The 22600-nt window shown below is 45.4% G+C and overlaps 1 protein-coding gene across 2 annotated transcripts in view; it reads left to right on the plus strand.

Annotated features, from left to right (window-relative positions):
• PLCH2 (phospholipase C eta 2) overlaps positions 1 to 22600 on the plus strand; it is a 909460-nt gene that overhangs the window by 243394 nt on the left and 643466 nt on the right. The window contains exon 1 of one of the 2 annotated variants that reach the window (XM_075328182.1): positions 9084 to 9283. The exons of the other annotated variant lie outside the window; for it this stretch is intronic. Coding sequence (XP_075184297.1) covers positions 9253 to 9283 — 31 coding nt within the window. The 5' untranslated portion in view covers positions 9084 to 9252. Of the gene's footprint in view, positions 1 to 9083; positions 9284 to 22600 lie in introns of those variants that run through there. 2 annotated transcript variants of the gene reach the window in all.

Raw genomic sequence — 22600 nt, forward strand, 5'->3', positions numbered from 1 at the left:
GTATGTATAGAATCAGCCTGATAGTGCCAGAATAGCACTGTATGTATAGAATCAGCCTGATAGTGCCAGTATAGCACTGTATGTATAGAATCAGCCTGATAGTGCCAGTATAGCATTGTATGTATAGAATCAGCCTGATAGTGCCAGAATAGCACTGTATGTATAGAATCAGCCTGATAGTGCCAGTATAGCACTGTATGTATAGAATCAACCTGATAGTGCCAGTATAGCACTGTATGTATAGAATCAGCCTGATAGTGCCAGTATAGCACTGTATGTATAGAATCAGCCTGATAGTGCCAGTATAGCACTGTATGTATAGAATCAGCCTGATAGTGCCAGAATAGCACTGTATGTATAGAATCAGCCTGATAGTGCCAGTATAGCACTGTATGTATAGAATCAGCCTGATAGTGCCAGTATAGCACTGTATGTATAGAATCAGCCTGATAGTGCCAGTATAGCACTGTATGTATAGAATCAGCCTGATAGTGCCAGTATAGCACTGTATGTATAGAATCAGCCTGATAGTGCCAGTATAGCACTGTATGTATAGAATCAGCCTGATAGTGCCAGTATAGCACTATATGTATAGAATCAACCTGATAGTGCCAGTATAGCACTGTATGTATAGAATCAGCCTGATAGTGCCAGTATAGCACTGTATGTACAGAATCAGCCTGATAGTGCCAGTATAGCACTGTATGTATAGAATCAGCCTGATAGTGCCAGTATAGCACTGTATGTATAGAATCAGCCTGATAGCGCCAGTATAGCACTATATGTATAGAATCAGCCTGATAGTGCCAGTATAGCACTGTATGTATAGAATCAGCCTGATAGCGCCAGTATAGCACTATATGTATAGAATCAGCCTGATAGTGCCAGCATAGCACTGTATGTATAGAATCAGCATGATAGTGCCAGTATAGCACTGTATGTATAGAATCAGCCTGATAGTGCCAGTATAGCACTATATGTATAGAATCAGCCTGATAGTGCCAGTATAGCACTGTATGTATAGAATCAGCCTGATAGCGCCAGTATAGCACTATATGTATAGAATCAGCCTGATAGTGCCAGTATAGCACTGTATGTATAGAATCAGCCTGATAGCGCCAGTATAGCACTATATGTATAGAATCAGCCTGATAGTGCCAGCATAGCACTAGCTTTAGGTTATATACAAAAATCCTGGTGATTGGTTCCCTTTAAACTTAATGTGTAAAACGTCTTTCAAGTAGTCTTATCAGAGATTAACCCCTTTTAAAGAGAACCAACCACCAGGATTTTCTTATATAAACTAAAGCCAGTGCTATACTGGCGCTATCATACTGATTCTATACATATCTTTAGTTGTGAGATCGGATGTATAGTTTCTGAAATACAGGCAAGTAAAGTTTTTGAAATGCACTGTTATTTGATTGTTAGCAGCTACAGAATATATAATAGGTGGGTTGGGTTTTGCTAGGTATTCCCGCCCCTGTCTGCTACCTGTCCTTCCTCCCTCTGTAATAACAGAGACAGGGGGAAGAAGGACAGGCAGCAGACAGGGTCAGAAATAACTAGCAAAACCCAACCCACCTATTAGATATTCTGCAGCTGCTAACAATCAAATAACAGTGCATTTCACAAACTTTACTTGCCTGTATTTCAGAAACTATACATCCGATCTCACAACTGAAGGTATGTATAGAATCAGCATGATAGCACCAGTATAGCACTGGCTTTAGTTTACATAGGAAAATCCTGGTGGTTGATCCTCTTTAAATTGCAGCGAACTAGGTATATAATCTCTAGCGGCCACTGCAGGGGAAATGTGGTATTACATGGTGGCCATTCAGATGATAGGCGCTGTCTCCATTCTGGGTCCTAAGGGGGGAAGAAATGAAAACAATAAAAGTAAAAACAATATAAAACATTTTAATCACCCCTCTTTTCATCCTTTAAAAACAAAAATTAAAAAAAAAAAAATAAAATAATAAATAAAATTAAGAAAAAGAATAAAAAAAAAATATATATATATGGTATTGCTGCCTCTGTTAAAGTCCGATCTATATTTTAGAGGTAGGGCATTGTTATCATATAATTTTGCAAAGAGAAGAATAAATCAGATTTTACCTTGCCCCTAGACATCATCTCACATGAGCAGACGCTGGTAATAAGCAGAGAACCGTCTAATGCACAAGTATAAGGGCATCAGACCATATTCTGATGGTAGATTGCATGAATATTGATCCCTATAATTGGGTCATAAGTAACATTTTTTCAGTCCAGTGCTACAAAAGTGCATTAAAACCAAGAGGTTAATGGGTGACATATATATATGACCCTTTGTCAATGACTCTAAGTATATACCGTGTAATACGTTCCATCTATAGTGCGGTGAGCATAAAATGAGATACTCAACCTAATGAAGCGGATCTAAATGCAATGGACACCTATATAGATTGCGGCCCTCAATGGGTAATGTACATGAGGCTTTTTAAGGAGGATGAGATCTTGGGTAATGAATCTTGTCTTGTAGCACAGAACGTATTCCCCATTGACGTTATTGTGGAAATAGTAAAATAAACTGGGTTTCTGTGCCATAAAACTACCGCTATGTGTGATACAATGTAATCAATTGTTTGGTTTTAACTAGAAGAATTACTAGTAAATCGAATTGTAATCATTTATTAATGAGTTACTATGTGACCTGGAATCTCACCTATGAGCAGTGCTACAGCCTTTTATAATAGGATACAATCAAAAGTTTAAAGACATAAAATGACTGTGCAAACCAAACGAGGCGTGGTCAAAGCAGTTCTGTGCACCTTCCTTCCCATCTACCGTAATTGTGTTCTTTCCAGCCTCACCCCTCTCTATTTTGATTGACAGCTCTGACTTTACAGGATCCAGAGAAGGACAGAGATAGATGGAAAACAAACAGGGTGGAAGGTGCACTAAAGTGGCTGTGCCAAGGATGCGCCAAGCGCCTTTGCTAGGTTTGAACAGTCATTTTGTGCCGACAGATTTCCTCTATTGATGTTGTTGCATAAATATAATTTATTAACTAGCTATAGAATAGGTGCTAAATATCGGATTGCCTGGGAGGAAAGAGGATGGACTAATTATTAAAACTGAGGACCAAAAGGTCCCTTCATGAATGCAGGAGTATTGTGCATATGTGTCCACAACTCTATTCACTTCTATGGGTTTATAAGGGTGCACATATGTCGCGGACGGGTGCCGCCAACGCTGCGGCAACCGGGGCTGCTCGAGTGACGCTCGGGTCCGGGATTGTGTCTGGGGCTCGAGTGGTGACCGGACCCGGGGCTCGTGCAACACAGTGAAAGAGGGAGGGGGTATTTACAGGGGAGATTGTCTGTGATGCCACCCGTGGGTTGCGGTGATGGGATGGTGGCACCGCCGCTGCCTCTCGGGGACGGCGTCCGATGGTGTGGGGGCAGCAAGGTGGTATCCCCTCCACGGGTAGGGGAAGTGTAGTCCCAGGGCCCAGGTGTAGGTTAAGAGCAGTGCTGGGGCGCCGTCAGCAGGTTGGACTGGATGACACTGGTGTACTCACACTTAGGAAGAATTCGCACAGAGTCCGTTGTGTAAACCAAGGCCGGATGCCGGTTTCCTCTGGAGGTGTGTGCTGGTCCCGCACACGGGTTGGTAAGGTAGGGGCCCTTCCTCCTGCATTTGTGTCTTGCTGTGTGTTGATTAAACCCGTTTGGAACGGGAAAAATCCGCTCCCCTGTAGCTTTGTACGCAGAGGGAGCCGTTGCCCACAAACACTGACCCGTGGGATCTCAATGAATTCTTGGCGGACACCCTATCCCCCGCGTTGGGCTGCCGGTCTGCTCTATCTGGGCTTCTCTTCTTGGGAACAAGGCCTGGTACCTTGTCCCGCTGGTCAATTAACAAGGGCCTTGAAGCTTGCCTCGTCCTAGGGTCCAGGTACCCCGCCTGTGCACGGCCTCCGGACCGGATTCCCGTTGTCAGTACCGGCGGGCTACAACCCTGCCCCGGTCCACTTCGGGTCTCCCGTGACCGGATCTCCGTCACCTGTGGCTCTATACTGCCGTCTGCCACCTAGTCGGTCCTCCAGTGGTCCAAGGGCTCCAACCCTGACCACGCTGCACTTCAGCTCCTGTCATCGACTCCAACTCAAACCGAACTCAACTCAACTCTACTCAACTCTCTGGTTCCCGCCCCTTGTCATCTCAAGACCCCTAGGTGGGCGTTCCCATCTGCCTGGTCCCACCCACTGGTGTGTCCTGGCTCCCATGGGGGGCGACTAGGATTTGTGGCTGATGTTCCTGTCTGTGGGATGTGTAGTGTTAATTCCCAAGGAGGAGGCGATTCTTGTACCCTTGGTGTGGGGTGCAGTCATCTGTGACTACCTGGTTTTGCCAGGGCGTCACACATACATGACCATTTTCCCCATAGATGCATGGTAGTTAATGATGGGCGAACGTGCTCAGCACTCCATCGAGCATCGAGGTGCTCAGATACTCATGGTGTTTGGTCAAGTATCTCAGGCGCTCAGATGTGTCCTTTGTGAAACATGAAACACAACACACAGGCTGACTTCACAGAATGACAGGCACCCCATGGAGAGCCATTTGCAGTCTATGAATGACTATCACTGGGGGTTAAAACTACATTTTTGGATGTCGTGTGCACCAAAAAAAATGCACACTCCCCTGGCCATTCACGCATGTGCCTGTCCTCTCCTCCCTGCGAGGTGTGTACACGCTGCACAGGCTCCCCAAGAATGTGCAAAGGGTACACGCGCACACCAGTCATCCTCCTATAGAGCCAGTACACCATTTCCCGGAAATGCCTCTCAGCCTATGGCTTAGAGGTACTATGTATTTAAGGCACTCTCCAATTAGGGGAGTTGCCTAAGCAATGTCCTTAGTAAGTCTTCCAGTCTGATAGCTAGTTGTCAAGTTCCATTATCCCTGTGTCCATCACCTGTACTTGTAACTGCCTTCCCTTACCTGTCTTCCCTGCCTTGCACACCATACCTGTCTGTACCCAACTCCTTGTCTGTCTCAGCCATTCCATGTGTACCTGCCTGCACCCAAGTTCGTACCTGAGCCATCAGCTCTCATAGGGGTCAGTTGCCACAGTCCCAGTCACTGCCCTGCGACTGGTACCTGGCATCTACCTCGCAATGACTGCTTAGTTAAGCCCAACCCGCTAGACGGTAAGCTCGGGTCCCCCCTGCGGTCCAAGGGGTCAACTATCCCCGCTTGCCAGCTTTCCAACACCGGCAGTGAGCGTTACATCAGGAGATAACAGTTTCACATTGGATGCATATTTTTTGATATGCAGTGTGAATTTGTCATTAATTCATGCTGCCTTTAGCATGGAGACCGCAAACCAGACACTGGCTGCACAATCACAGTCAGGTAGGTTTTAATCTAGATCGTTGTGCAGTTTAGGAGAGAACATACTTTGATAATGTGTTGGGAGACATGGATATTGGTTGACTTGTCCCAAGGCAGGTTTCCAACTCACTCCTCAACGCTTCAATCAATTTGACTGACAGGTCTCTCTCTATACACATTTCATGCCTTGGGTTTGGGTCTCAATCCGGTGACCTTATGCTGCGTGATCAGTTCCCTTCCCTGCTGACAGTACCTGTCCAAATGTTGATGGTCTTTTACCATTGCTTCCTTCCTTTTGGTTTGCGGTTACCAGGTGTTCTCTTTTGCTCATTTTCTCTGTCCTATCACATCTTGAGTGGGGCTTTTTATACTGTCCTGATACTAGCCTTCTCTGCTGGCTATATTTCTATGTGAATGACTGCTAAGGAGATCCAGCCCTTCAGCTAAGGCATTTAGGTAGAGACCAGTGTTGTCTCTCTGTGTTTTCTCATTTGCCTTTCTAACACCTTTCTTTTGTTTTCTGCTAGATAGTTAGGAATTTACCCTTGCTTGCATTTATTATTTCTCCTTTGTGCACTTGTGCACGTGATTTATGTTTCCCAACTTGGGTCCTTGTCTATCTCTGCACACTTACCTTATCTTGATTTATATTGTAGCAATCTCTACTCTGATTCCTCAGGAGGTACGAGAAACAACTTGACAGCCTTTCAGGCAGACAGGTCCGAGTTGTGGGTTTCTAGTTGGGCGGTTACGGATATTCCAGTCTGTGTAAGAACCATTAAGGGCTGTGCAGCTAGAGATACTAGTCTGTACAGAAACCAGTAGAGTGCAGGAGTGGCTGCAGTGAGATACCTCCTATTATTATTATTATTATTATTTATTATTATAGCGCCATTTATTCCATGGCACTTTACATGTGAAAAGGGATATATATATAGTAGAGACAAGTACAATAATTAAACAATACAAGGCACAGACTGGTACAGGAGGAGAGAGAACCCTGCCCACGAGGGCTCACAGTCTACAGGAGAAGAGAGGACCCTGCCCACCAGGGCTCACAGTCCACAGGAGGAGAGAGGACCCTGCCAACGAGGGCTCACAGTCCACATGAGGATAGAGGACCCTGCCCGCAAGGGCTCACAGTCCACAGGAGGATAGAGGGCCCTGCCCGCGAGGGCTCACAGTCTACAGGAGGAGAGAGGACCCTGCCCTCGAGGGCTCACAGTCTACAGGAAGAGAAAGAACCCTGCCTACGAGGGCTCACAGTCTACAGGAGGAGAGAGGACCCTGCCCGCGAGGGCTCACAGTCTACAGGAGGAGAGAGGACCCTGCGCACCAGGGCTCACAGTCCACAGGAGGAGAGAGGACCCTGCCCACGAGGGCTCACAGTTCACAGGAGGTGAGAGGACCCTGCCTGCGAGGGCTCACAGTCTACAGGAAGAGAAAGGACCCTGCCCGCGAGGGCTCACAGTCTACAGGAGGAGAGAAGACCCTGCCCACAAGGCCTCACAGTCTACAAGGGATGGGTGAGGATACAGTAGGTGAGGGTAGAGATGGTCGTGCAGTGCTTTACTCATCTTGAAATACTTATAATAACACATAGGTGACATACCGTACTTTTCGTTTTATAAGACGCAGCCCAAATATAGAGGAAAATAAAGGGAAAAAAAATATGAGGTCCATCATAATCCGGTGCTGTCTTACCGGAGGAGGGGCGGCAGCGATGGTGGAGCGGGGTCACAGGAAGCAGGGACAGTGGTGGAGTAGGGCGATGCTGCGGACTGTGCAGCCGATATCCCAGATGCTCGCTGTGGGCACTGTGAGGCAGGAGAAATATCCAGAAGCTGTCGGCAGTGCAGGCTTCAAAGAAATGGCGCGTGCGCAGATGGAACTCTCAGCTCAATGACAAGTTGAAATCTCATCTGCGCCTGTGCCATTTTCCTTAAGTCCGCTACAGGGAATCAATGGCGTGTGCACAGATGAGATCTTGAGCTGAGAGCTCCATCTGCGTACGCGCCAACTCTGGGCACCATTATTTGAAGCCCGACATTTTCAGAATAGCGGCTCCTGCCTCACCGTCCACAGCCCGCAGCACAGCCCACAGCCCATAGTAAGCCCGCAGCACAGCGCCCGCAGCATCGCCCCTACCTCCTGTAACCTCTCTCCACCACCCCCGGTAAGCTACATTCAGATTATAAGACGCACCCCTCATTTCCCTCCCACATTTTGTGGGAGGAAAAGTGCGTTTTATAATCCGAAAAATATGTTACCTATGCAAAACATACAATTGTGCAGCCAGTGTCTGATTCATGCTGTCCGTGAATCTAATGACAGATTCCCTTTACGAGCCAGTGCCGGTCCTGCCACAGAGATGGGCAGCCGTCATCAACGCGGCTTTCGCTGTGATATTCTCATAAGATCTGCAGCTCATCAACATCTGGAGGACTAATAGTTCCCAATCCTTGGAATTTAGCATTAGACTTAAGACCGGGAATGTAGGTCACGAGTAAGTAAGGGACACAAAATGCGCTGTTCTATCCGCGGCTGACGTGTTCGGAAGTCATCATCATCTTCACCACCCCTTATTCGCAATGGAGCTTAGAGAGACTCAAATTATCTTTATATCGATTTCTTTTCCAAAATCCATTGCGGGAAAAAGATTTTAGGAGATTATAGTATTACGGCCAATGCTATACATGGCCATTAAATTCCATACATCTGTCCGGACACGTAAGCGGCTGCTAATACCGCGGCGGATCGGTAAAAGCTTATTCCCTACTTGTGGGGGGATTCTATTTTGGGTAACCGTCCTCCGCTGCGTTTGGATCTGTGGTTATAGAGCTTGCAATCAAATGTATGCACTCTGGAAGCGATGGAGATCTACGATGCGTCTGTTTCCATGGCGATTACCGAGACTCCCATATACAGATAATTAGTTGTTAACATGATATATGACTCTATTGTATCGGAACCTCTGTTGCACCGTATGGTTTTTATTACCTTCTAAAATATATCGCCCTGACATAATCTCTAAAAAGTGATCTCCGAGCCATAAGTGACGACCCACAAAACCTCATAGTGCTTTATCATCATCACTGTCCCCATTGGAGTTCACAATCTAAATCCCCTATCAGTATGTCTTTGGAGTCTTGGAGGAAACCCAATCAAACCATACAAGCTCCTTGAAGATGTTGTCCATGGTGGGATTTGCGCTACATAGGTTGAAAAAAGACCTAGGTCCATCTAGTTCAAATTCCTCCGATGCTAACCACTGAGCAGCTTGACATAGGAAGGTTGCACTCTCCCCTTCTCCCTTCTGCTCATCTCTTTATATAGCACAAATCCCCTATCAGTATGTCTTTGGAGTCTTGGAGGAAACCCAATCAAACCATACAAGCTCCTTGAAGATGTTGTCCATGGTGGGATTTGCGCTACATAGGTTGAAAAAAGACCTAGGTCCATCTAGTTCAATTTAGATGCTAACCACTGAGCCACCACTGAGCACATTGACATAGGAAGGTTGCACTCTTCCCTTCTCCCTTCTGCTCATCTCTTTATATAGCACACCGCGCTGATATTAATGAAATGGTGAAGGAAAAGAAAGATCGCAAATAGCCCTCCCTCCCTCCTTATGTACTCAGCGGCACGGGAGAGCACACTGACAGGAGACGGGGCAAAGAGGCGACGAATCCTCAGTGGCCGCTTGATTCAGTGGATAAAATTCAAACTAGCTTCCCATAGAAACAGAGAATTGCACACGAGATCCGGCACTCGCCGAGACAAGCCGAGAGCGAGGAGCAGCGCAAAGAGGAGGACGAGGATGGGAGCATCCTAACACCAGCAGCTCCTCTGTCTGCACAAGACAATGGATTTGGGGAGCCGTCCGCAGAAGCACAGTAGGTAGCCTTTATTTCCATCACTTTCAACCGGTCTCATTTCTTTTTTCTGTTCCTTTAACGATATCCCTCCACCACCTGTGTGTTACCTGTAACCAGATCCCTGCTCCTTCTACTCTCGATTATTCAACCTTTGCAGCAGCCACTGTGTCTCTATGTATTGGAATCAATGGTGCTCTATAAATAAACACTAATAATAATAATTTATCCCTCCTAGGATACTTTTGCCTTTCTTGACATAAGAACTACAGTACCTAGATAGATTTTTCTGGATAACACGGTACCACAATATTGTTACTTAATGTGCATCATAACCAACTTTAAGGGGTTGTCTGGGGACTAAACATGTATTTATTTACAAAACAACCAAGAAGTAGTGGTGGGGTGATCAGTGAGGTGTTGTTTTATTCATTCATTCATTTATTTATAAGAAAGTAATGGGGGAATCAGTGAGGTGTCATTTATTTATTCATTCTTTATTTATTTATTTATTTAGATATTTATTTATAAGAGATAGTGGTAGGGGGATCAGTGGGGTGTTGTTTTATTCATTCATTCATTCATTTATTTATAAGAAGTAATGGGGGGATCAGTGAGGTGTCATTTATTTATTCATTATTTATTTATTTAGATATTTATTTATAAGAGATAGTGGTGGGGGGATCAGTGGGGTGTTGTTTATTTATTCATTATTTATTTATAACAGGTAGTGATGGGGTGATCAGTGGGGTGTTGTATATTTATTTATATATTTACCAGAGATAGTGGTGGGGGGATCAGTGAGGTATTTATTTAATTTATTTATTTATTTACTTACAAGAAGTAATGGGGGGGATCAGTGAGGTGTCATTTATTTATTCATTATGTAGTTATATATTTATTTATTTATTTATTTTATTTATAAGAGGTAGTGGTGGGGGGATCAGTGAGGTGTTTACATATTTATTCATTTATTTATTGATTTACAAGAAGTAATGGGGGGATCAGTGAGGTGTCATTAATTATTTATTTATTTATAAGAGGTAGTGGTGGGGGGGATCAGTGAGGTGTTGTTTATTTATTTATATATTTACCAAAGATAGTGGTGGGGGAATCAGTGAGGTGTTTATTTATTATTTTATTTATATATTTATTTATAAGAAGTAGTGGTGGGGGGGATCATTGAGGTGTCATTTATTTATTCATTATTTATTTATATATTTATTTATAAGAGCTGGTGGGGGGATCACTGAGGTGTTTATTTATTATTTTATTTATATATTTATTTATAAGAAGTAGTGGTGGGGGGGATCCTTGAGGTGTCATTTATTTATTCATTATTTATTTATATATTTATTTATTTATAAGAGCTGGTGGGGGGGATCAGTGAGGTGTTTATTTATTTATTCATTTACTTATTGATTTACAAGATGTAATGGGGGAACAGTGAGGTGTCGTTTATGTATATAATTTTATTTATATATTTATTTACAAGAGGTAGTGGTGGGGGGGATCAGTGAGGTGTCATTTATTTATTTTTAATTATTTATATATTTATTTACAAGAGGTAGTAGTGGGATCAGTGAGGTGTAGTTTTTTGGGTTTTTTTTAGATATTTATATATTTATTAACAAGAGGTACTGGTGGGGGGATCAGTGAGGTGTTGTTTATTTATTTATTTATATATTTATTTATTTACAAGAGGTAGTGGTGGGGGGATCAGTGAGGTTTTATTTATTTATTCATTTTTTTTATTTATATATTTATTTATATATTTACTTACAAGAGATAGCGGTGGGGGGATCACTGAGGTGTTGTTTATTTATTTATATATTTATTTATTTATTTATGTATTTACAAGAGGTAGTGGTGGGGGAATCAATGAGGTGTTATTTAGTGATTCATTTTTTTATTTATATATTTATTTATATCTTTATTTGCAAGAGGTAGTGGTGGGGGGATCAGTGAGGTGTTGTTTATGTATATATTTATTTATTTACAAGAGGTAGTGGTGGGGGGATCAGCGAGGTGTTGTTTATGCATATATTTATTTATTTACAAGAGGTAGTGGTGGGGGGATCAGTGCGGTGTTGTTTTTGTATATATTTCTATATTTATTTACAAGAGGTAGTGTTGGGGGGATCAGTGGGGTGTTATTTATTTATTGATTGATTTTTATTTTTTTTATTATGTTCTTACTCCATTTTGCCCCAATTTTTTACTACCCAGACAAGTCATATAAAGCTAACCAAGGCAGATAGAGTCAACGATGCCACCATCTAGCTTTTTTTTGGATGTGTAGATTGTTGTAATGTTGGCAGATGCAGCAGAGCTGAGTTTGTCAGATGCAGCAGAGCTGAGTTTGTCAGATGCAGCAGAGCTGAGTTTGTCAGATGCAGCAGAGCTGAGTTTGTCAGATGCAGCAGAGCTGAGTTTGTCAGATGCAGCATAGTTTGAGTCTGCAGATAAACCGACTACATTGCATAGATGTCCCCTGGATCTGGATGTGCATCCTCTGTATATATTGGACCTTCATGTATTTATTCTGTGGTCGCTTTTTTGGACAGTAGACTCTTTGGGGTGGTAGATTAGACCCTTGTAGGTCTCGGAGGGACGTGCCATCTGTCTACGTGAACTTTCCTCCTCCGACACTTAAATATCATTGACTGGATGACCCACTAGGGGTGTTTGCTCGGCAAAGACAATCAAAGCAGCAAACGTTTTGGCATTTATCTGCAGCAATGTGACACGGACGGGTCCAGAAGATGCTCGGAGCTCCCCGCGTCCTCCCTGCACGCTGCTCACTTTTTGTCAGTGTCAATCGGAGGACACGAAGCGAAGGCTCCCGTCCCTGCTCCGCGCAGCGGGGAGCCTGATAGCTTGTGACATAGCGAAGCTCTGTGGATCTATGATAGACCATGGAAGCATCTAACCGGTGTCTTATAATAATGGCTTCCAGGAACCGCAGGCGTCTGCAGCCGCTAATGAGTTAAAATGCCATCGCTTATATTTATGCAAAGCAAAATAAATTGTGTGCTCGTGTGCACACCCGCATGGTGTTATTAATGCTCACTTCCGCAGACGGGCAGCGTACAGGAGCTAATGATCATTGGGAAAAATGGCTTTTATAATAGATGTTGTCCTGCCGATGTGTGTCCAGCTCACCAAGCAAAGAGATATTGTAATTCCATGTGGGTTTTGTTGGGGCAACACGTTTCTATTTCACTACTTTGCAGAGAAGACCAAAGTCTATGGGAGTATGAAGAATAATTGAGTGCTCCAGGCAGGGAAAGACTGTTATTTTCAAGGTTACATTGCCAATTCCCATCTTGGAGACTAGTGTTTCAATCAAAAAGGCCAATTGAATGTAGCCATTTTAATTCAAATACTGGCCCTAGGTGAGTAAGACGTACAATACATTGTTTGGATGACTGGAAATATTGTCCAAAATGGATCCATTGCATAATGGAAGTGTAGCGCCCCTGAGACCCTCAGGGCACTGCAGGGAACTGCATCCTCTTGGGGATGCAGGACCTACCCCCTGGGACCTGGAGCCTTTTCTACCAAAACACAATCTAAATCCTAGCTCTCCACACTGGGCATAGAGGGTTAACCACGTAAGGGGATGGTCGCCATAGGAATGAGTCCCTGGGTATAGCCAGCCTGGTGGGAGGGGTCAGGGAGGGGTCGAGAGTCGGGAGCACACAGGAGAGGTGTGCGGACGTACCGGAGCTGGGTCCGTGTAACGGGGACCCCGGGGGCACAGGAGAGAGGTCGCCAGGACGGGTACCGAGATACCGCTGGGACCGGAGCACGCACGGGGCACAGGGCCCTAGATCAAGTGCAGTTTTAGACTGGCAAATACCTGCCTGGTGAGGACACCTTCACGGACTTCACCGAACCAAATAATCCGGGGGCATCAGCAGTAAACTAGGATCGGGATTCGGACACTTAACCTCCCCACACTGCCCGCCGTATGGAGAAGGAGACTGTACCCCAAAAGGGACAGTCGGGGTCCCCAATCGCTCCATGCTACGGGGACTCAATCTACAGAAAGTGCCGGGGACAAAGCAATCTGGGTCACTACATTGGCACTGGTCCTCCTGGGACCTGAACTAGCAACCTTTGTAGAGACTATTAAAGACAACCCGGTGTTGTCTCCGTTATTGCACCTCTACATCTCCCAGGCACAGCCCTACCTGCGGAGGGCCTACCATCACAGCTGCTACTACCACCAGCCCTGGAAGTACCTACGTTAAGCAGCGGCGGTTCTCCATCCCTAACCGCAACCCGCAGGTGACGTCACATGACAGAAACTCTTCTCTCCCCTGTAAATACCCCCCATAACAAAAGGGGTCCAGAGCACGGGCCCGGGCAATGGCCACCAGAGTGACATTCATATTTGTTACCGCCTGGGACCGAGTACTCCCTTCTCTGGGCGCTACAAAAAGAAAGGGATTCCATGGAGTACATCTTTTCCGGTTTGTGTCTGGATCCATTGCATAACGGAAGGATGGGGATTCCATATGGGGTCCATCTTTTATTCCGATTTATGCTTGGATCCATTGCATAACGGAAGGATGAGAACCCCATATGGGGTTCATCTTTTTTCCGCGATGTGTCCTGTGTTGGAATGGAAGAAAAAGTGGATCATGCAGAACTTTTTTTCCTTTTTAAAAACAGACAAAGCCCAGAATAATGAATGGGAACCTTCTGCTTCCAAGTGCATCACTTAAGCAACTGGATATTAGTTCTGATTGTCTGGAATGTCCTAACAGAAGTGTGAACATAGCCTTAAAGGGGACCAGCCACCAGGATTTTCCTATATAAACTAAAGCCAGTGCAATACTGGCGCTATCATGCTCATTCTATACATACCTTTAGTTGTGATATCGGATGTATAGTTTCTGAAATACAGGCAAGGAAAGTTTGTGAAATGCACTGTTATTTAATTGATAGAAGCTACAGAATATCTCATTGGTGGGTCGGGTTTTGCTAGTTATTCCCACCCCTGTCTGCTGCCTGTCCTTCTGCCCCCCTGTCCTTTCTCCCCTGTCTCTATTACAGGGAAAGGAAGGAAGGAGGAAGGATGGGGGGGATAAGAACAGAGGAGATGAAGGATAGGGAGAGGAAGGACAGCCAGGCAGAGAGGGGCTGGAATAACTAGCAAAACCTGACCCACCTATTAGACATTCTGTAGCTTCTATCAATGAAATAACAGTGCATTTCAAAAACTTTACTTGCCTGTATTTCAGAAAGTATACATCCGATCTCACAACTAAAGGTACGTATAGAATCAGCCTGATAGCACCAGTATAGCACTGGCTTTAGATTATATAGGAAATCCTGGTGGTTGATCCTCTTTAATGGATATAGTGATAGTTATAGTACAGGATCGCGTTCCATTCAATTCTCAAATTTGTCCAATGGAGACAATGTATCTCTTTGGTAGAATCATCACAACCAGAATTTTCCAGGCGGAATTTACACCTTTCTTTTAGGCTGCTTTCACACATCCGGTTTTAGCAGAGCCGGCCAATCCGGCTCTAAAACCTATGCAACGGATGCGGCGACAAAATCATGCATCCTTTGCATAAGTTTTATTACATGCGGCCTGTCCGGTTTTTGCCGCTTGCGGCAGGCTACCGAGCATGCGTAGTGGAAAAAAACGTATGCGGCGGCCGGATGCGCTTTTTGCCGCAGGATGCCGCATGCGTCGTCCATAGGCATGCATTGCAAATCGCGTCGCATCGGAGGATGCGGTGCGATGCGTTTTTTTTTGCCGGACAAAAAACGTGCCAGGCAACGTTCCATCCGGCTGCTGCATCGGCTAAATCTGCCGCATGCTGCAAAAAACGTACGGAACGCAAGCCCATGCGGCACAATACGGCACCAATGTAAGTCTATGCAAAAAAAAAGCGCAACCGGCGGCAAAAAAAAACCGGTTACGTTTTTTCTGCAAAGCGCCAGATTTTGCCGCACAGGAAAAACCGGATGTGTGAAAGCAGCCTTATATGTCATTGTAGTATTATCTGTGGACAAAGTTTACTTGTGTAGTTCACCTCCAATGCCAGAATCAGCAACAGGGACATCTGCAGACTGAAACAAGGTATTACACCGGTGCCTGCTCATCATCAGATCAATCACAGCAGCAGGAGATGGGTGTGTAGATTTTGAAGGAGGCAGTGACTTGACCACTTTAGTGAATGTATAAATAAATGTGAGGCTGCATATGAGCGAGAAAGAACCTGGAGATTAATAATGTAACAATGTGCAAAAAGGAAGCTCAATGAAACCGGTGATGTAGAGGGGCTGCAGTGAAAATGGGTGATATATTGCCCCTACTGCCATCACTATGAATGATTGGGAAGGGTGGCAAATAATTAGAAAGTATACCTAGTTCTATGATACAGTAATATAACTCACTGCTGTCTTTTATAAGATGTTGATATATTTAGTAACATTAGAAACATTGTTGAACACATTACCTACTGGCACACTGATATGGAAAATTTTAATCGACTGTAACATCAGTTCAATAAGGTTCCCTGGTGACAGAAATAATTTAATTTCAAGGATGTACCTACCATAGACCATGGCAGCCATGGAATTCATTAAAAGGGGGGCCCAGCTCAGGTTGGCCCGTTATTAAGTGGTATGGGGTGAGGAATGGCACTGCTACCCAACAAAGAAGGTAAACAGGGGAGCATCTATCACGTAGTCCGGTATGGGGTGAGGCATGGCACTGCTACCTAACAAAGAGGCAAAGAAGTGATGCATCTATCATGTAGTCCGGTATGGGGTGAGGTATGGCACTGCTACCTAACAAAGAGGCAAAGAAGTGATGCATCTATCATGTAGTCCGGTATGGGGTGAGGTATGGCACTGCTGCCTAACAAAGAGGCAAAGAAGTGATGCATCTATCATGTAGTCCGGTATGGGGTGAGGTATGGCACTGCTGCCTAACAAAGAGGCAAAGAAGTGATGCATCTATCATGTATTCCGGTATGGGGTGAGGCATGGCACTGCTACCTAACAAAGAGGCAAAGAAGTGATGCATCTATCATGTAGTCCGGTATGGGGTGAGGAATGGCACTGCTACCTAACAAAGAGGAAAAGAAGTGATGCATCTATCATGTAGTCCGGTATGGGTTGAGGTATGGCACTGCTACCTAACAAAGAGGCAAAGAAGTGATGCATCTATCATGTAGTCCGGTATGGGGTGAGGTATGGCACTGCTACCTAACAAAGAGGCAAAGAAGTGATGCATCTATCATGTAGTCCGGTATGGGGTGAGGTATGGCACTGCTGCCTAACAAAGAGGCAAAGAAGTGATGCATCTATCATGTATTCCGGTATGGGGTGAGGTATGGCACTGCTGCCTAACAAAGAGGCAAAGAAGTGATGCATCTATCATGTAGTCCGGTATGGGGTGAGGCATGGCACTGCTACCTAACAAAGAGGCAAAGAAGAGATGCATCTATCATGTAGTCCGGTATGGGGTGAGGTATGGCACTGCTACCTAACAGAGGCAAAGAAGAGATGCATCTATCATGTAGTCCGGTATGGGGGGAGGTATGGCACTGCTACCTAACAAAGAGACAAAGAAGTGATGCATCTATCACGTAGTCCGGTATGGGGTGAGGTATGGCACTGCTACCTAACAAAGAGGCAAAGAAGTGATGCATCTATCATGTATTCCGGTATGGGGTGAGGTATGGCACTGCTACCTAACAAAGAGGCAAAGAAGAGATGCATCTATCATGTAGTCCGGTATGGGGTGAGGTATGGCACTGCTACCTAACAGAGGCAAAGAAGAGATGCATCTATCATGTAGTCCGGTATGGGGGGAGGTATCGCACTGCTACCTAACAAAGAGGCAAAGAAGTGATGCATCTATCATGTAGTCCGGTATGGGGTGAGGTATGGCACTGCTACCTAACAAAGAGGCAAAGAAGTGATGCATCTATCATGTAGTCCGGTATGGGGTGAGGTATGGCACTGCTGCCTAACAAAGAGGCAAAGAAGTGATGCATCTATCATGTAGTCCGGTATGGGGTGAGGTATGGCACTGCTGCCTAACAAAGAGGCAAAGAAGTGATGCATCTATCATGTATTCCGGTATGGGGTGAGGCATGGCACTGCTACCTAACAAAGAGGCAAAGAAGTGATGCATCTATCATGTAGTCCGGTATGGGGTGAGGAATGGCACTGCTACCTAACAAAGAGGAAAAGAAGTGATGCATCTATCATGTAGTCCGGTATGGGGTGAGGTATGGCACTGCTACCTAACAAAGAGGCAAAGAAGTGATGCATCTATCATGTAGTCCGGTATGGGGTGAGGTATGGCACTGCTACCTAACAAAGAGGCAAAGAAGTGATGCATCTATCATGTAGTCCGGTATGGGGTGAGGTATGGCACTGCTGCCTAACAAAGAGGCAAAGAAGTGATGCATCTATCATGTATTCCGGTATGGGGTGAGGTATGGCACTGCTGCCTAACAAAGAGGCAAAGAAGTGATGCATCTATCATGTAGTCCGGTATGGGGTGAGGCATGGCACTGCTACCTAACAAAGAGGCAAAGAAGAGATGCATCTATCATGTAGTCCGGTATGGGGTGAGGTATGGCACTGCTACCTAACAGAGGCAAAGAAGAGATGCATCTATCATGTAGTCCGGTATGGGGGGAGGTATGGCACTGCTACCTAACAAAGAGACAAAGAAGTGATGCATCTATCACGTAGTCCGGTATGGGGTGAGGTATGGCACTGCTACCTAACAAAGAGGCAAAGAAGTGATGCATCTATCATGTATTCCGGTATGGGGTGAGGTATGGCACTGCTACCTAACAAAGAGGCAAAGAAGAGATGCATCTATCATGTAGTCCGGTATGGGGTGAGGTATGGCACTGCTACCTAACAGAGGCAAAGAAGAGATGCATCTATCATGTAGTCCGGTATGGGGGGAGGTATCGCACTGCTACCTAACAAAGAGGCAAAGAAGTGATGCATCTATCATGTAGTCCGGTATGGGGTGAGGTATGGCACTGCTACCTAACAAAGAGGCAAAGAAGTGATGCATCTATCACGTAGTCCAGTATGGGGTGACGTATGGCACTGCTACCTAACAAAAAAGGCAAAAAAGTGAAGCATCTATCACGTAGTCCGGTATGGGGTGAGGAATGGTACTGCCACCCAACAAAGAAGGCAAAAAGGGGAGCAACTATCGCGTAGTCCAGTATGGGGTGAGGCATGGCACTGCTACCCAACAAGGAGGCAAAGAAGTGATGCATCTATCATGTATTCCGGTATGGGGTGAGGTATGGCACTGCTACCTAACAAAGAGGCAAAGAAGAGATGCATCTATCATGTAGTCCGGTATGGGGTGAGGTATGGCACTGCTACCTAACAGAGGCAAAGAAGAGATGCATCTATCATGTAGTCCGGTATGGGGGGAGGTATCGCACTGCTACCTAACAAAGAGGCAAAGAAGTGATGCATCTATCATGTAGTCCGGTATGGGGTGAGGTATGGCACTGCTGCCTAACAAAGAGGCAAAGAAGTGATGCATCTATCATGTATTCCGGTATGGGGTGAGGCATGGCACTGCTACCTAACAAAGAGGCAAAGAAGTGATGCATCTATCATGTAGTCCGGTATGGGGTGAGGAATGGCACTGCTACCTAACAAAGAGGAAAAGAAGTGATGCATCTATCATGTAGTCCGGTATGGGGTGAGGTATGGCACTGCTACCTAACAAAGAGGCAAAGAAGTGATGCATCTATCATGTAGTCCGGTATGGGGTGAGGTATGGCACTGCTACCTAACAAAGAGGCAAAGAAGTGATGCATCTATCATGTAGTCCGGTATGGGGTGAGGTATGGCACTGCTGCCTAACAAAGAGGCAAAGAAGTGATGCATCTATCATGTATTCCGGTATGGGGTGAGGTATGGCACTGCTGCCTAACAAAGAGGCAAAGAAGTGATGCATCTATCATGTAGTCCGGTATGGGGTGAGGCATGGCACTGCTACCTAACAAAGAGGCAAAGAAGAGATGCATCTATCATGTAGTCCGGTATGGGGTGAGGTATGGCACTGCTACCTAACAGAGGCAAAGAAGAGATGCATCTATCATGTAGTCCGGTATGGGGGGAGGTATGGCACTGCTACCTAACAAAGAGACAAAGAAGTGATGCATCTATCACGTAGTCCGGTATGGGGTGAGGTATGGCACTGCTACCTAACAAAGAGGCAAAGAAGTGATGCATCTATCATGTATTCCGGTATGGGGTGAGGTATGGCACTGCTACCTAACAAAGAGGCAAAGAAGAGATGCATCTATCATGTAGTCCGGTATGGGGTGAGGTATGGCACTGCTACCTAACAGAGGCAAAGAAGAGATGCATCTATCATGTAGTCCGGTATGGGGGGAGGTATCGCACTGCTACCTAACAAAGAGGCAAAGAAGTGATGCATCTATCATGTAGTCCGGTATGGGGTGAGGTATGGCACTGCTACCTAACAAAGAGGCAAAGAAGTGATGCATCTATCATGTAGTCCGGTATGGGGTGAGGTATGGCACTGCTGCCTAACAAAGAGGCAAAGAAGTGATGCATCTATCATGTAGTCCGGTATGGGGTGAGGTATGGCACTGCTGCCTAACAAAGAGGCAAAGAAGTGATGCATCTATCATGTATTCCGGTATGGGGTGAGGCATGGCACTGCTACCTAACAAAGAGGCAAAGAAGTGATGCATCTATCATGTAGTCCGGTATGGGGTGAGGAATGGCACTGCTACCTAACAAAGAGGAAAAGAAGTGATGCATCTATCATGTAGTCCGGTATGGGGTGAGGTATGGCACTGCTACCTAACAAAGAGGCAAAGAAGTGATGCATCTATCATGTAGTCCGGTATGGGGTGAGGTATGGCACTGCTACCTAACAAAGAGGCAAAGAAGTGATGCATCTATCATGTAGTCCGGTATGGGGTGAGGTATGGCACTGCTGCCTAACAAAGAGGCAAAGAAGTGATGCATCTATCATGTATTCCGGTATGGGGTGAGGTATGGCACTGCTGCCTAACAAAGAGGCAAAGAAGTGATGCATCTATCATGTAGTCCGGTATGGGGTGAGGCATGGCACTGCTACCTAACAAAGAGGCAAAGAAGAGATGCATCTATCATGTAGTCCGGTATGGGGTGAGGTATGGCACTGCTACCTAACAGAGGCAAAGAAGAGATGCATCTATCATGTAGTCCGGTATGGGGGGAGGTATGGCACTGCTACCTAACAAAGAGACAAAGAAGTGATGCATCTATCACGTAGTCCGGTATGGGGTGAGGTATGGCACTGCTACCTAACAAAGAGGCAAAGAAGTGATGCATCTATCATGTATTCCGGTATGGGGTGAGGTATGGCACTGCTACCTAACAAAGAGGCAAAGAAGAGATGCATCTATCATGTAGTCCGGTATGGGGTGAGGTATGGCACTGCTACCTAACAGAGGCAAAGAAGAGATGCATCTATCATGTAGTCCGGTATGGGGGGAGGTATCGCACTGCTACCTAACAAAGAGGCAAAGAAGTGATGCATCTATCATGTAGTCCGGTATGGGGTGAGGTATGGCACTGCTACCTAACAAAGAGGCAAAGAAGTGATGCATCTATCACGTAGTCCAGTATGGGGTGACGTATGGCACTGCTACCTAACAAAAAAGGCAAAAAAGTGAAGCATCTATCACGTAGTCCGGTATGGGGTGAGGAATGGTACTGCCACCCAACAAAGAAGGCAAAAAGGGGAGCAACTATCGCGTAGTCCAGTATGGGGTGAGGCATGGCACTGCCACCCAACAAAGAAGGCAAAAAAAGGGGAGCAACTATCGTGTAGTCCGGTATGGGGTGAGGAATGGCACTGCCACCCAACAAAGAAGGCAAAAAGGGGAGAAACTATCACGTAGTCTGGTATGGGGTGAGGCATGGCACTGCTACCTAACAAGGAGGCAGAGAAAGGGAGGAATTATCTTATAGTCCGGTATGGGGTGAAGCATGGCACTGCTACCCAACAAGGAGCCAAAGAAGTGGAGCAACTATCACATACTCCAGTATGGGGCTATGGGGCGAGGCATGGCACTGCTACCCAAAGAGGCAAAAAAGTGTAGCAACTATCACGTAGTCCGGTATGGGGCGAGGCATGGCACTGCTACCCAAAGAGGCAAAAAAATGTAGCAACTATCACATAGTCCTGCATGGGATGAGGTATGGCACTGCTACCCAAAGAGGCAAAAAAGTGTAGCAACTATCACGTAGTCCGGTATGGGGTGAAGCATGGCACTGCTACCCAACAAGGAGGCACAGAAGGGGAGCCACTATCACATAGTCCGAGTGTCGTATAGAGGGTGTAAAGGGGAATAGTGATGGACGGCTCCACAAGCGTGGTGGTATTTTTGTCTCTTCTATTAGCGCTCTGTGTATTGTATGTTCATGATATATTTGCTGCTAGGTGCACGCACGTTTCAGGGTACATTTTTTATCACCATGTCTCTGGATGAATATCTGGCAGCATACATGACTTATGCAATCAAAATGCCATAAGGATGCCAGAACCATTGCTAGGATCCTGTAGAACATGTGCTTTTGTGTTTTTTCTCCAAGAGACAGGGTGTTAAATATGTGCATGGCATATCTTTACAGGCTATTGCTACTATCCGGGAAATTACAGCTAACACCTCAATAAAAGTGTATTTCTGCGAGGTATGAGATCCAGGTAGGGTGTCATAACACGCTCTATAAGTCGGTAGCGCAAGAGATCAGCGCCACCAGCAGCCGGTTCAGACAGGTAATTAGCCAAGTGACGGCAGGTGCGGGAAGAACGGAAGAGTCAAACAAAAGCAGAAGCTTTGCCCAGGGGGGCAAGACAATTCTGTGCAATAAAGCCAGCCGCGAGGTTAGGATGCAAGTGGTGATGGGAGAACTCCACAAATATTAGTTCCTTGCTGCTAGGCAAATAACAGCAGAGTCTGCAGATCCAGCAGGAAACAAAGGAAGTTTGTAGACAGTGCGGAGAAAATAAAATGTAGGTTGCAACATATTGGTGTCAGAAGATATGTCCTCTAGAAATTACACTTCTAGATCACATATAAACTCCATGAAAAACACTGCAAAAAAAATCTAAAAAAATTAAAGTTTAAAAAACTAAAATAAAAACAAAAATGTTTGAAACCATAGTCAAGCTAGTCAAGCTAAGCTTATATTTAGCTATGTCTGTCTTATCTAGCTAAGCTTAGGTGTAGCTAAGTCTGTCCTATCCAGCTAAGTTTAGGTATAGCCAGGCAGCAAGTC

Source organism: Anomaloglossus baeobatrachus, chromosome 11 (genome assembly GCF_048569485.1).
Source record: "Anomaloglossus baeobatrachus isolate aAnoBae1 chromosome 11, aAnoBae1.hap1, whole genome shotgun sequence".
NCBI lineage: Eukaryota > Metazoa > Chordata > Amphibia > Anura > Aromobatidae > Anomaloglossus > Anomaloglossus baeobatrachus.